The 13,804-nt window shown below is 36.8% G+C and overlaps 1 protein-coding gene across 7 annotated transcripts in view; it reads right to left on the bottom strand.

Annotated features, from left to right (window-relative positions):
- GOLGB1 (golgin B1) overlaps window positions 1–13,804 on the bottom strand; it is a 77,784-nt gene that overhangs the window by 52,587 nt on the left and 11,393 nt on the right. For 6 of the 7 annotated variants that reach the window (XM_058731235.1, XM_058731238.1, XM_058731240.1 and 3 more), the window contains exons 4-10: window positions 13,562–13,714; window positions 11,205–11,333; window positions 8,475–8,591; window positions 5,751–5,873; window positions 4,535–4,648; window positions 2,184–2,586; window positions 80–171 (exon numbers count right to left, since the gene is read on the bottom strand). In XM_058731235.1, the coding sequence (XP_058587218.1) occupies window positions 80–171; window positions 2,184–2,586; window positions 4,535–4,648; window positions 5,751–5,873; window positions 8,475–8,591; window positions 11,205–11,333; window positions 13,562–13,714 (1,131 nt within the window). The remainder of the gene's footprint in view (window positions 1–79; window positions 172–2,183; window positions 2,587–4,534; window positions 4,649–5,750; window positions 5,874–8,474; window positions 8,592–11,204; window positions 11,334–13,561; window positions 13,715–13,804) is intronic. The other variant, XM_058731237.1, reaches the window with a different exon arrangement.

Below are 13,804 nucleotides of genomic sequence, written 5' to 3'. Positions count from 1 at the left end.
GAATAAATTCTCATTAGAGCACTCAAGTATAGATATAGCAAAGACAGATCATATTCGTAAGAAGTAAACCTTTAATTACCTGTGTATCCTCAGTATAAACATCTGGGAGAGGAGTCTGAGACGCTGCTTCATGTTGTTGCAAGGTTGGTCTGCTTAGCAATTTGACTTGCTCTAAGGAAAGGAAAATAAGTAAATAAAAATGATTTCTGATGCAAGTCTGAAACTTGGTAAATTGTTATCTTCTAGAGATATACCACATGCTGCTTACTCCAGTTATCTTTTTTTAAATATTTTTTTTTTTAATGTTTATTTACTTCTGAGACAGACGGAGCATGAGTGGGGGAGGGGCAGAGATAGAGGGAGACAGAGAATCCAAAGCAGGCTCCAGGCTCAGAGCTGTCAGCACAGAGCCCAACACGGGGCTCAAAGTCACAGACCATGAGATCATGACCTGAGCCGAAGTCAGTCACTCAACCGACTGAGCCACCCAGGCACCCCTTACTCCAGTTATCTTAATTAAAATTATGCCAATGTCATGTTTTAACTGTTCACATGCTCTGAAGGACCAAAAGGCATCTCCATAAACCACTTCCTTAAAAGGTAAAATAAAACAGGATTAGAATTTTTTACAAAGTCATTTTTCCTTAACCCCTTGCAAATGCCTTTAGTATTTTTAAATTTTATTTTCTTCACTCTACACTGAATCATTATGAATCCCACCAAGATAATATGGCACAACTCTGCACATAAATATGGTCCAGTTAAGAGGACAGTGTGCTCATGTAACACACTGTTCCCATGTAATGCCTCTCAAGGCTTTCTGGTTAATGTTCAACTCCTCAATACAGATCTTCAGCTTAAGTTTTTCTAAAATCTTTCCTTCAAATGTATGCCAATCTCTTCAAATTAAATTAGAAGCATGTATTACTTTAATAATAAAACTTTTCTAAAAAGTAAGTTTTCATTAGACCTTCTTAAAGGATAAAGATTTTCCTTAAAAAGAACTTTTTACCTTTAAGAAAAGCATTCAGATCCATCTTTAGAAGTAAGGATGATTCCACACCATTCAGTTTCCCTACCTATGTACCTAGATCTAGCCTGAGTTTCCCAAAAATTAATTCAAATCCTACTCATTTATTGGGTAAAAATAACAACACAAGAAACAACAGGTGTCAATGAGGATGTGGAGAAAGGGGAATCCTCTTACACTGTTGGTGGGAATGCAAACTGGTGCAGCCACTCTGGAAAATAGTATGGAGGTTCCTCAAAGAGTTAAAAATAGAACTACCCTATGATCGAGCAGTTGCACTACTAGGTATTTACCCAAAGGATACAAAAATCATATTCGAAGGGATTCATGCACCCCAGTGTTTATAGCAACATTATCAACAACAGCCAAACTATGGAAAGAGCCCAAATGTCCATCGACTGATGAATGGATAAAGAAGATGTGGCATATATACACAATGGAATATTATTCAGCCATCAAAAAGAACAAAATCTTGCCATTTGCAACAATGTGGATGGAACTAGAATGTATTATGCTAGTGAAATAAGTCAGTCAGAGAAAGACAAATACCATCTGATTTCACACATATGTGGAATTTAAGAAACAAAACAGATGAACATATGGGGGGTGGCATGGAGAGAGGGAAACAAACTAAAAGAGACTCTTTAAAGACAGAGAACAAACTGAGGGTTATCAGAGGGAGGTGGATGGGAGACGGACTAGATGGGTGATAGGTATAAGGAGGGCACTTATGATGAGCACTGGATATTGTATGTAAGTGATGAATCACTGAATTCTCTTGAAACCAATATTGCACTGTATGTTAACTAAAATTTAAAGAAAAATTTGAAGAAAACAAAAAACAAATCCTACTCATTTCAGTTACTGAAACTTTCAGATCACAGTCATGTTTCACATAGCATTCTTTTTAATACATGACACATCATTATCAATAGTTTTTATTTCTGTAATGATAATTATAATATTAAGCCAGATTATAACTTCAGCCAGAGATAGGAAAAATGACAAAGAGTTCAGAAGAGAGGTCTTTCGTAATTCTGCTAATGATTCAATTGCTTTGAGCAAATGATGTCATTAACATATCCCTGAAATTCTGAAGTAGGAGACACTCAGGTGCTAACCAAGTAGACTTGAAAAGCAACCAAATACTGACCTTCCAGTTGTTGAATAGCCTGGGCTGAATGAACTGCCTGTTCACTCTTATCTTGGAGAAGCTTTGAATTTTCCTCCTTTAGAGCATTACAGGCAGAATGTAGCTCCTGCTCAGTCTTCTGAAGACTCAAAATGTGAGAGATCTTCTCTTCCATTTCTGCTTTGTGCTTCTGCTCTAAAGCATTGTACCGGGACTGTAGTTCAGCCTGGGCTTGACCTGCTTGCTCAAGCTGCTCCAGAAGATGATGCATTTCTTCCTGCAGGTTACGGAAAGATAATTTTCTCTCTGTCACCTCAAGTTGCATCTTTTCCATTAGAATCTTGGACTCCTGTCTTTCTGTTTCCACAGTGTTCCTTAAAGTATTATGCTCAGCTTCCATCTGCTGTAACTGCTGAGAGAGAATCTAAGAAAAAAAGACAAAGCTTCATGAGCTATAAATTCATTCTTTCATTTCAATAAGCATAGTTCTAGGTGAAGCATGGGGCTAGAGACCCAGGACCAAACCTAAAATTGCATAAGACCCTGTATTTGCTCCTTGATACTTTTAACAGTTTCTATTCATACATACTTATTTGTGCGTCATCTTTTATTTTCTGTCTCTCCCGTTACGAAATAAGTTCAATAAGTGAAGGGACTTTGTTTTATCATCACTGTTCTCTAGCACCAAGCATAGTGCATGTCACAATGAGTACCTGGTACTCAACAAATATTGAATAACGAATGAATGAATGAATGTCGTTCCTGCCCAGTGGGAGTCACATTTAACCAGATAATTATAATTCAAAAGTGATAGAGGCCATAAGAGAGATACTTAGGTATTAACAGGAGCAGAGAAAAAGGGAAATTTGCCGAAAGTCACATAGTTGTAACTATTTGTATAGTAACTATCTAGTAAGAGGCACAACTGAGATTTGAACCTAACTGCCTGAAGACAGTGAGAGGAGCCTCGGGATCAGGATATAGGTTTTATTAGGATGGGAGATCTGGGATGTTTCTATGCAAGACGTCCTTCTCAAGAAGAGTTGAAAATTAAGAAGAAAGAAGATGATTGACTTTCTCCAGCAGCACACAGCACCCAGATGAATAAGCAGAGACTCTGAACTATAGCACTGATTCTACATTAGGATTTGGCTACCTGAATGTGATAAGACAAGGACATAGGGAACCTAAGGTCTGATAAAAGAGTATTCCAAATGGTCAAACATGGGTCAACAGCAGATGGGGAAAGGAGAGAGGCCAAGAAAGAACTAACATACCAGAGGAACAAAGTGAAAGGACCAAAGGATCTCAATGAGAATAAAGGTCAAGACAGCCTGAGAAAGGGAATGACAGGATGGGTTACAGCCTGGGATGGGATACTTGAGCTTAAGATTTTAGAACATCTTTGATCACTTTAGATTCAGGGAATACTGCATGGTGGGATTATTTCAAGCCAACAGAAAATCAACAAAAACAAACAAGGGATAGTAAAAATCAGGCACAAGAACCATTCGAGATACCAAAGGAGCAAACTAACAGAAAGGAAACTCACTAGAAGACAGTATGACATTCTAGAGAAATTAGGCTTCATGAGCTATAAATTCATTCTTTCATTTCAATAAGCATAGTGAATTCAATAAGCATAGGTGAAGCATGGGGCTAGAGACCCAGGACCAAACCTAAAATTGCATAAGACCTAAAAGCACAAAGGAAAAAGCAAGAATAAAAGATACAAAAGGTAAGCTCATCGTTTTATCACCACCATGTAAGCACAGGGTATTTGTTGAAAGAATGAATAAATGGCACCTATTCTCAGAAGGCTTACGATGTTATGGAATGCCTGGGTGGCTCAGTTGGTTAAGCGTCTGACTCTTGATTTTGGCTCAGATCATGCTGTCACGATTCATGACATAGAGCCCCAAGCTGGGCTCCCCATTGACAGCACAAAGCCTGCTTGGGATTCTCTCTCTCTCCCTTTCTCTCTGCCCCTCCTCCACTCCTCCATGTGTACATGCTCTCTCGCTCTCTCTCTCTCTCTCAAAAATAAACGAGAGGCGCTCGGGTGGTGGCTTAGCCAGTTGAGTGTCTTACTTTGGCTCAGGTCATGATCTTGCAGTCTATGAGATCAAGTCCTGCGTTGGGCTCTGTGCTGACAGTTCTGAGCCTGGAGTCTGCTTTGGATTCTGTGTCTCTATCTCTCTTTGCCCTCCCCCATTTTCTCTCTTTCTCAAAAATAAATAACCATTAAAAAAAATTATAAATAAATAAACTTTAAAAAGAAGGCTTATGATGTTATATGTGCTGCCTGGGAAACTAAAGTGGAAATGAATACTCCACTCCTAAGACAGGCAGTAAAGATCACGAGGCAGTACCTGGTTTTTCTCTTCGGCAGTAGTCAGCTCCTGTTGTAGCAAGTCCACCACCTGAGCACGGCCCAATAAGGCTTCCTCATGCTCTTCAAGCTTCCTCTGCAGCACCCTTAATTTCTGAGAAGGAAATGTTTTAGATACAATGTGCTAAACCAATGAGCACCATTATCCGCTTACCTTTCGAAATATTATGTAGATTTGTGTACTTCTGTTTTTTGGATGTTGAGATGACAGATTAAAGAGTGGGACACCAGCATGCCATGCTCCCCCTCCAGCACAAAAAAGAATCTCCGAAATTGCCTTCTCCAGTACACTGACAACAACCAAACTGAGACACAAGCAAGCCCCTGAATTAGGGAGGCTTTTTAATAATTAGAGAAAATAAAACATCCACTTCTAAAATTATATAGTCAATGTCCTACTCCTATGTAACATAAGTACATGTATATCTCACTCACCAAAGAGAACATTCTCTGCAGGCAAGAACCATTTCTCTTCTAGCTTCATGCACAGGACATGCACTCGATACACATTTGTTGGATAAATAAATCAATGATACATGTATATATTAATATACTACTTCAAAGAGTGCTATATTCTGAAACTTTATTTAGTGGTGTATTCTGAAGGATTACTTAGAACGTGGAAGAAGTTTTCACTCAAAAACAATTAAATGCATCAACCATGAAATACCACTGGAGCACTTTTAGTTACCAGACTGCACTACACACTAAATAAAAACAAATACCTTCAAGTTAGTAGATGATAAACTTAAAAACAATGAAGCCAATTTCCAAAATATACCCAATGATTTTTTTTAGAATAATTGATTTAATAAGAGACTTTATGACTTCAAAATCACTCCTTTACATCTTTATAATTTTTTGATAGTTTAAAACTGGCTTCATTGATTTGAAGCTTTGGATCAGGTCTTTAATGCAGCTACAATTGGCAAACTGAAGAGAAACCAATTTCTGACTACCACATACATTTGCCAATTAAATTTAGCTTTTGAGTACCAACAACCTGGTTAGAGGCATAAAAGGCAAGGTAAGGACAAGAAAAAATAAATAATTAATATGCGACAGAAGACAAGATCACCAAAAAGAAGCCAATTAAGGAGCACACTAAGACCAAGTAGAGAGCAGTATGCAAAGGTAGAAAATTTAATTAAAAGTTAACCAAATGACAGTCATTCTACTAAGTTTTAGCAACACACCTGTTGCATCTCTGTTTCCACATCTGCCTGGGTTACTAACTGAAGAAGCTCATCTTCATGAAGACGAACTTGTGTTTCAAAGCGGGCATCTTTCTCTCGGACCACCTGCTGCATGGAACTCAACTAAAGACACACACCAGAGAAACTATACACGTTACACTCCCCGAATATAGCACAAACAAAACTCACACACTATTCTCCAAAGATAGACACTGAGAACTGATAGACAATAGAGTTTTTGAATTAAATTTTTAATGTCAAGGATGAGAATGCTGAAAGAGAGACAGGCCTGACAATAACTTCCAATGTAAGAGAAATCCTCTTATCAAAATCAGAAATCAGCCTAAATACAAATTGTGATTAACAATTATATTTGCATGGCTACTAAAATGTTTAAATATACAAGAAGTATAGTTTTTAAAAGTTCTGCAAAGATTAGAATATTAAACCTACAAAGTGAAATTAGGTTTCTGTTAAGTCCTAGGCACATCAATATCACACTCAGGCTCAAAAACTTTCAGTGAAAAATCTCATGCCCTATTAAGTCAAACTTCAAACTAATGGATCTTTTATTCAAAATTCTCTACGACTGGAATAAATCCCATTTGATCATGGTGAATGATTTTTTAAATGTATTGGTTGGATTCAGTTTGCTAGTATTTTATTGAGAATTTTTGCATCCATGTTCATCAGGAATATCAACTTGTCTTATCTTCAAAGAACTGCTTTTACCAAAGACCTTGGTATATTTCTAAACTCTTACCACCTCTTCCTGACGCCACTATTTTCAGGTGTCATTACTTGCAGGCTTCTAGATCACCCTTATTTGTAAATGGCTCTTAACAGAATAAAATGGAAATAAATAGACTGTGAGCTGTTTAACATCAGTGTTTTTGTTTTGTTCTGTTCTGCAGTTATGTGTGTGTGCACGTGCACATGTGTGTCTGCATACGAATGCCTACTTACTCATTTCTTTAAGATCTGTAGTGTGTGTGTGTGTGTGTGTGTGTGTGTGTGTGTGTGTGCGCGCGCGCGCACGTGCACATGTGTTGTCTGCATATGAATGCCTACTTATTCATTTCCTTAAGATCTGTAGTTGAGTATGCTGACCTCATCTTAGCTTGCCCAGTCTGTATTGGTCCTTCAACCACTGCTAATTTTTTCAATTTATGACATCTTGAATTATCTCAGCTCTCCTTCTGGGTAGGAAAAAAATCTTTGTAATTTTTTTATCTTAATTCTGACATTACTATGAATCTGGAATCCTGTGTTGCAAGTGTATAGGCATTGGAGTCCTTCATTACCAAATGCATCTATGTATCCTTTCCTATAAATGTACCATATTCCTTTTTAATCTCTGTGACTTTGCTCAGACCATTCCTCACAAATGGAATACTTTCCCCCATCTTGTCGAGATTAATATCTATCCATCACAGTTTTGCCTAATTTTTCCATGTACCTTCCTTGGATATCACACTCATGGTAACCTCTTTCATCTCTCAAAATACTTATCATTTGTGTTGACGCTTGCTATTCACTCATTCTGAATGGTTTGCATTAGGATGGATCTGTTAATAATATATTTATACTCTTGGCTTTCCATGTTTTATGCCACTCAGTAAAATACATATTTTGTATTTCTCTATGCTACATTATATATAGTGCTTCTGCCCAAAACGGACACAATAAAAGCTAATAGTTTTGTAAAAGTAAGGATTTCGGGATATACAATATTAACTGTATACATAGCAGCAGACCATCCATGGACAGAAAACACCGTTAATACAATAATTTATCAAAAAATTAAACACCCAATGGAAAAAATTAACTATTATGCAAAGATACTTCAAGGGAAAAAACAAATTCACGAGTCAAAAGCATTCTCAAGGGAAAAATATAGGGTTGGTTGGTCAAGCTGGAAATTTAGAAAAACAGCCAGAGAGAAGGAGTTGAGGATGCCAGTCCAAACAGTCTGGTCCTGGTAGCAGAAATAAATATGAAGAATGTCAAATACTAGTGCCTTTTAACATTGAATCATGTAACCTATACCACTTTCTCATCATATACTAAGAAACCTTCTGATTATAATTTAACTTCTCAGTAAGATTTTACTATAGGGAAAGAAGGGACCTAATCATTTATATTTCTTTTTGTTTACCTTACCAGTCCCCTCCAAACAACACAAGCCAAATCATAAAAGACTGAATTTCTGTGTGCTATTAAAACCGAATTACAGGACGGTAGAACTTAGAAACAGCCATCAATTAGGTTATGGCAAATTTATCAACACTTTTATTGTAACACTTTTATAGTAACACTTCTATTTTCTTCTACTACCATACCCTTCTCATTTCTACTGTAACATTCTAGTTACTATACTTTTATATACTAAGGTTTTAAAAAGTGTTTGAATTGGGGCACCTGGGTGGCTCAGTTGGTCGGGTGTCTGACTTTTGATTTTGGCTCAGATCATGATCTCATGGTTCATCAGTTTGAGCCCCATGTTGGGCTCTGTGTTGACAGTACAGAGCCTGCTTGAGATTCTTTCTCTTTCCCTCTCTCCCTCTCTCCCTGGACCCCCACACCTCTGCTTGCACTCTTTCTCTCAAAAGAAATAAACTAAAAAAAAAAAAAAAAAAAGTGTCTGAATTGGCTTGTCATGAATAACCCATTAGACTTTCATGATTCTTTATTCTAACCATTATGAGGTACCTTCCCCCCTACCTGAGCAGCTTGTTCTGCCTGTGTCTGGCTGAGCTGGGCTTTCAGACTGCTAATGAGTTCTTCCTTCTCTTGGAGCTGTTGCTTCATAATTAAAAATTCTTCCACCTCTGTTGAGCACTTATCAAATGGAAGACACAGAAGGAAAAAAATAGTTATTTAAACAAAAGAATTAGCACTCTTTATTCTTTGACCTCGCCGTCTCATTTGCCCCAATACCTACCAATATCCTTCTAATTTCCTCTTAACACAAAAGTGAACTACATGTGCATAGTGGTTTTTAAAAAGTAATTATCAGAATTATTTGTCAGAGGAAAATAGAAGCGACAGCAGCAATTTTTCAACTTCTCTGAATCCTCACATTGAAACAGACAGCACAACTAAACAGTAAAACCAAAAACCCATAGATAATATTCACAATGAAATTAGGAAGGTAGTCCCACAAACTCCAAAATACAAGCAGGCAGAGCAAACCACCAAAAGGCACAAGACCTGCATGGTATTAAGAGCCTACACAAAGGAAGAAGGCAGCAACAGAGCAACAGTAATGGCCTTGAGAACAGGAAAATCCCCAAATAGCCAACAAGTTCTTACTGGAAAGCACAGTTGGCCAATCTAAGAACAGCAGCTTAAATTGGCAGGGCTTTTCCATTCTCCAATACTGGGTAAATGCAAGGAATCCACAGGAAAAAGGACTAAAAGGCTAGATCAGCCTAGCCCCTCTGAATTGTCAAAACTGACTCATCAGGGCTGCCTTCCAAGATTCAGGGCTGCCTTCCAAGACACAGACCGGAAATAAGAAAAAACTTCTAGGAGTGAAATAAAAATTACGCAGAATAGAGATAACAGAAACAGAAGAAAAAGGTCTATACACATGTTGTATAATTCATTATCAACTAGCCACATGTGACTACAGAAGGCCTGAAATATGCCTAATGCAAATGAGGAGTTTAATTATAAATTTAATTTTAATTAAAGTACAAATTATTTCCCATTAAATTCAACTATATTTCATTTGATTGCATCATGTCATATACTCTTGAATTGTTAAACAAGTAAGACAAGTAAGAAGTGTGCATGCTATTCCTAGTATTACAATAAATACAGCATGTAGTCAGTGTCAGTGGATTCACTCAGTTTGAATGATTTTTTCCTACATACTCATGTAACACTGCAATGTGTTTATCTGAATCCTTTATGCAGACAACATGAGTCACAGTTGATACCTATGCAGATCATACAAAAAATGATGTTTCAGCCCTCAGTTCAGTTATTGGAAAGTGTTTAAGTATGTCTGGAACAACTTAAAATGAATCTACTTTTTCAATTGGAAATTTTATGAAATCTACACAGAGGTGAAGTATTTCTAATGAGAATTTAATAACCCAAATTGAGACATAATATAAAAATACACACCAAATTTCAGACAGTGAAAAAAAAGAAAAAGTAAAATACACAAAAATAATTATATTAATTTCAAAAGTATATTTTGAATATATTGGACTAAATGAAAAATATTTTTGAAATTAATTTTCCTTCCTGTTCTTTATCTTTTGTAATATAGCCACTACAAAATTTTTAAAATTATACATGTGGTTTATATTATATTACTATTGAATCCAGCTGCCAGATCTTTGGACAGACACACACACACACACACACACACACACACAAAAGAGAGAGAGAGAGAGAGAGAGAAAAGTCTCTTAAGTAAATAAAGTTCTCCTGAACGAAGCCTCTCTCCAAAAGTTTAGAAAAATTAACTGCACACAAAAATAAGGAACATAAAAGGATCAAGGTTAAATTTCATACAAAGTTATTATTTAAAAAAAAGACTAAGGAGCAGAATAATATTCTTAAAGGTCATAATAACAGAACTGAGACATGTTAAAAATAAAATAAAATAAAAAACCAAACCCGCCATCTATTTAAAAAGGTGTTAAAAAATAAAGAAAATTATATAAAACACAGAAGAACAACATAAATCAAAATTAGAAATTTCAGAAAAAGAAATCTAAACAAGAAATAACACAAAAGTAAACAAACACAAAACAGAATGCCTTAAGTGAAGTAAGAAAAAAAAAGAAAGTTACAGTGAAGAAAGAAAGAAAAAGGAACTAAGAGTGACAAATACTAAAGATAATCAAAGAAGGAACATACAGATAATAGAAGTTCTTAAAGAAGAAAACATACCAAATATTACAAGCTATATAATTCAAGAAAACTCTTCTGAAATAAAAATATGTGAAACCATATATTAAAAAAGCATAATAGGGGGCGTCTGGGTGGCTCAGTTGGTTGAGCATCAGACTTCGGCTCAGGTCATGATCTCGCAGTCTGTGAGTTCAAGTCCCGCGTAGGGCTCTGTGCTACAGCTCAGAGCCTGGAGCCTGCTTCGGATTCTGTGTCTCCCCCTCTCTCTCCCCCTCCCCCCACTCGTGCTCTATCTCTCTCTCTCTCTCTGTCAAGGGTGAATAAATATTGAAAAAAATTTTTAAAAAAGCATAGTAGGAATCCACAAATATCAACCACAAATGGCAAACACCGATTACTAGACTTAGGCAGGAAGGAAGGGAAGTTGGTGAGGGAAGGAAAGGGAAGAAGAAAGAAAATTGACAGATACATAGGTAAACATCTGTTGGGTATCTAGAAAAATGTATTTATGGTATAATAATCCATTGGGCCTTAGTGATTCATTAACCTAATGATTATGAGGTGACTAAACACCCCTACCTGTGTAGTTTGCTCTGCCTGTGCCTGGGTAAGTTGGGCTTGCAAACAGCTAATTAGTTCTTCCTTCTCCTGGAGTTTATGTTTTATCTTTTCTACTTCCATCTCTTCCTCTGTAGAACTCTTATCATGCTGAAAATACAGGAGATAAAGTTATTTATTTAAAATAATTACAACTAATACATATGTGATCTTTTGTTCTAACTTGCCCTATATAACTATTTGATTATAGTTTCATAAATGGGAGCAAGAAATAACACCTGACCTATCAACCAGGAAGGAATCTTAGAGTTTTCCCATTTTAGTATGGCCAGGTAGCTCCTTGCTAGACTCATCCTCCATCAGATAACAGCTATCAACTCTGAACAATACAGGAAAACAGCTACTTGAAAATGCTAGAGGGCAACCAAAAGCAGGAAGACACTGGAAGGGAGTCAATACTTGGAAGAAATGACACTGAGTTTCCCATTTTTATGGTTTTTTTGTCTGAGGACAAAACCAGTCAGCACCACACAGGACTAAAACTTAATAGAAAATTCATAGTCTCACTGCCTTGAAAAACCAGAGGACAGAATTTAGGAAAACACAGGTGCTGTTAAGTGAGGGGCAAAACATCATACAAGACCCAGTAAAGGGAAATCCAAATCTTTCAAGTCTATTTTTTCCCCCGAAAAGCTCTTCCTTATATTGAACCAGACTCTCCCTCCCCTACTGAATTCACCACCCTCAAATGAACCAAGTCTGCTTATTAGAACTATGCAAGATAATTTTATACTTTCTTCTACGTAATACTTTGTCAAGCATCTGAGGATTGCTGTCATTTCTTCAACTATACTTTCCAGAGACTGTCTAGCTCTGTAAATGGGTATCCAATAGTATAAAGCTGCTATAACTAATTGCTGAAACTTAGAAATCATTTGAATTCGACCCTCTTATTTAACAGAAGAAGGAAATGAAGTTGTGGTCTCAGGCCTTAAAAAAAAAAAAAGCAGAGTATAAAATGGATAACTTAAAAATCTAACAACATAGTAGAGGGAAAGTTAGAAGAAACAAAGCAACGTGGGGAGACAGGCTGGTACCACAACTACAAGAAGAAACAATTATCAGAGGAAAAACCAAGAAGAAAAGAATCTTGATGAACAAGTAATCTGAGAAGAATGAGAAAAGCTCCTAAAATAAGCTTTGAGAAGTTAAATAAAGCTATGGAAAAGTAATGTCTTCTGAGCATTAGATCCAGAGAAAAAAGACTAACCAGGGTACTAGGAAGCTAACCAGTGACCCCAAGAGTTGTGCCTAGAGAATCAATTACAACCTCATTTCCCCAAACTAAAAACATTGAACAAGGTGGAATTAAGAAAAGGAAAATAATGGGGCACCTGGGTGGCTCAGTCGGTTAAGGTTCTGACTTCAGCTCAGGTCATGAACTCACGGTCTGTGTGTTCAAGCCCTGCATCAGGCTCTGTGCTGACAGCTCAGAGCCTGGAGCCTGCTTCAGATTCTGTGTCTCCCTCTCTCTCTGCCCCTTGGCTGATTGCACTCTGTCTCTCTCTCTCTCTCTCAAAAATAAATAAACATTTAAAAAAAAGAAAAAGATAATGAAAATAAAAATAAATAGATCTCTTAGGCAGAGTTAAGGCTAGGCCAACTACAATGTGCACATGTTATATGCCGGCCTCCATTATATTCTATACCAAACTCTTCAAAAAACTCAGGTTTCTTGTTCACTAAATGGCTGGTTGAATGTGAATATCTGGGGTTTAACCATATAGAAAAGCAATAATAATGTTTTGGGACAATACTCTTTCTTAAAAGGCACCACTTTCCTTATTCCTCTAACCCTGATCTTAAATTGTTTTGCTGGTGACAGGTGACAGTCATAAACCTAGAAAGCACCCCTCACAGGGAGCCCAAGGCAATCTAGTTGATTCAGTTACAATGCATGAAATATTAATCCACTAATATATGGCCACATGAAGACGAAGAATATTCTATGTCAAGTCACTGACTAAAAGAATTCATAGCTGGTGGAAACCTTACAGACTATGTAGTTTAATATTCTAACCAAAGATGAAATTCCACCAAAAAGTATGTGCCTCTCCCATCTAAATTCCTCACTCCAGTATATTTTTCCTGTTAGCCTTTTTTAATTCTCTGAAGGTCTAGGTCACATTTCATTTCTATATTTTCTGTTGGCCTTTTATTCTATCTGTGTGTGGCCCAGAGCCCAGCTAGACTACAAGCTCAATAAGAAAGTACAACATTTAGTGTTGTAACTTCATAAATTTTTGTGATTAGGGAAGATCTGTTATAATGGGAGGCTTTTCCACTCAGAAAATGTGTATTATATCCAGTCACCGTACCTTGGAAAGTTGCTCCTCTGACTGAGGTTCTGTAGGCAGGACAGTCCCTCCTTGTGCCTTCATTTCTTCAATGTGCTTATTCAAAGAAGTTAATTTGGCCTTAGCATGAAGTTTTAGTTTTTTTATTTTATTATCAGCAGCTTTTCTTTCTTCCTGTCAGAGAACAATGAGATGGTAAGTATATAAATGTTTATTCATCACGTACCTAGTACATAACAAAAAGTTATTCTCAATAGGCATCAT

The sequence above is a fragment of the Neofelis nebulosa genome, chromosome 5, assembly GCF_028018385.1.
Source record: "Neofelis nebulosa isolate mNeoNeb1 chromosome 5, mNeoNeb1.pri, whole genome shotgun sequence".
NCBI classification, from domain to species: Eukaryota; Metazoa; Chordata; class Mammalia; order Carnivora; family Felidae; genus Neofelis; species Neofelis nebulosa.
Note: the sequence above shows the minus strand (reverse complement) of the source record. Positions and strands in the feature narration are given on the sequence as shown.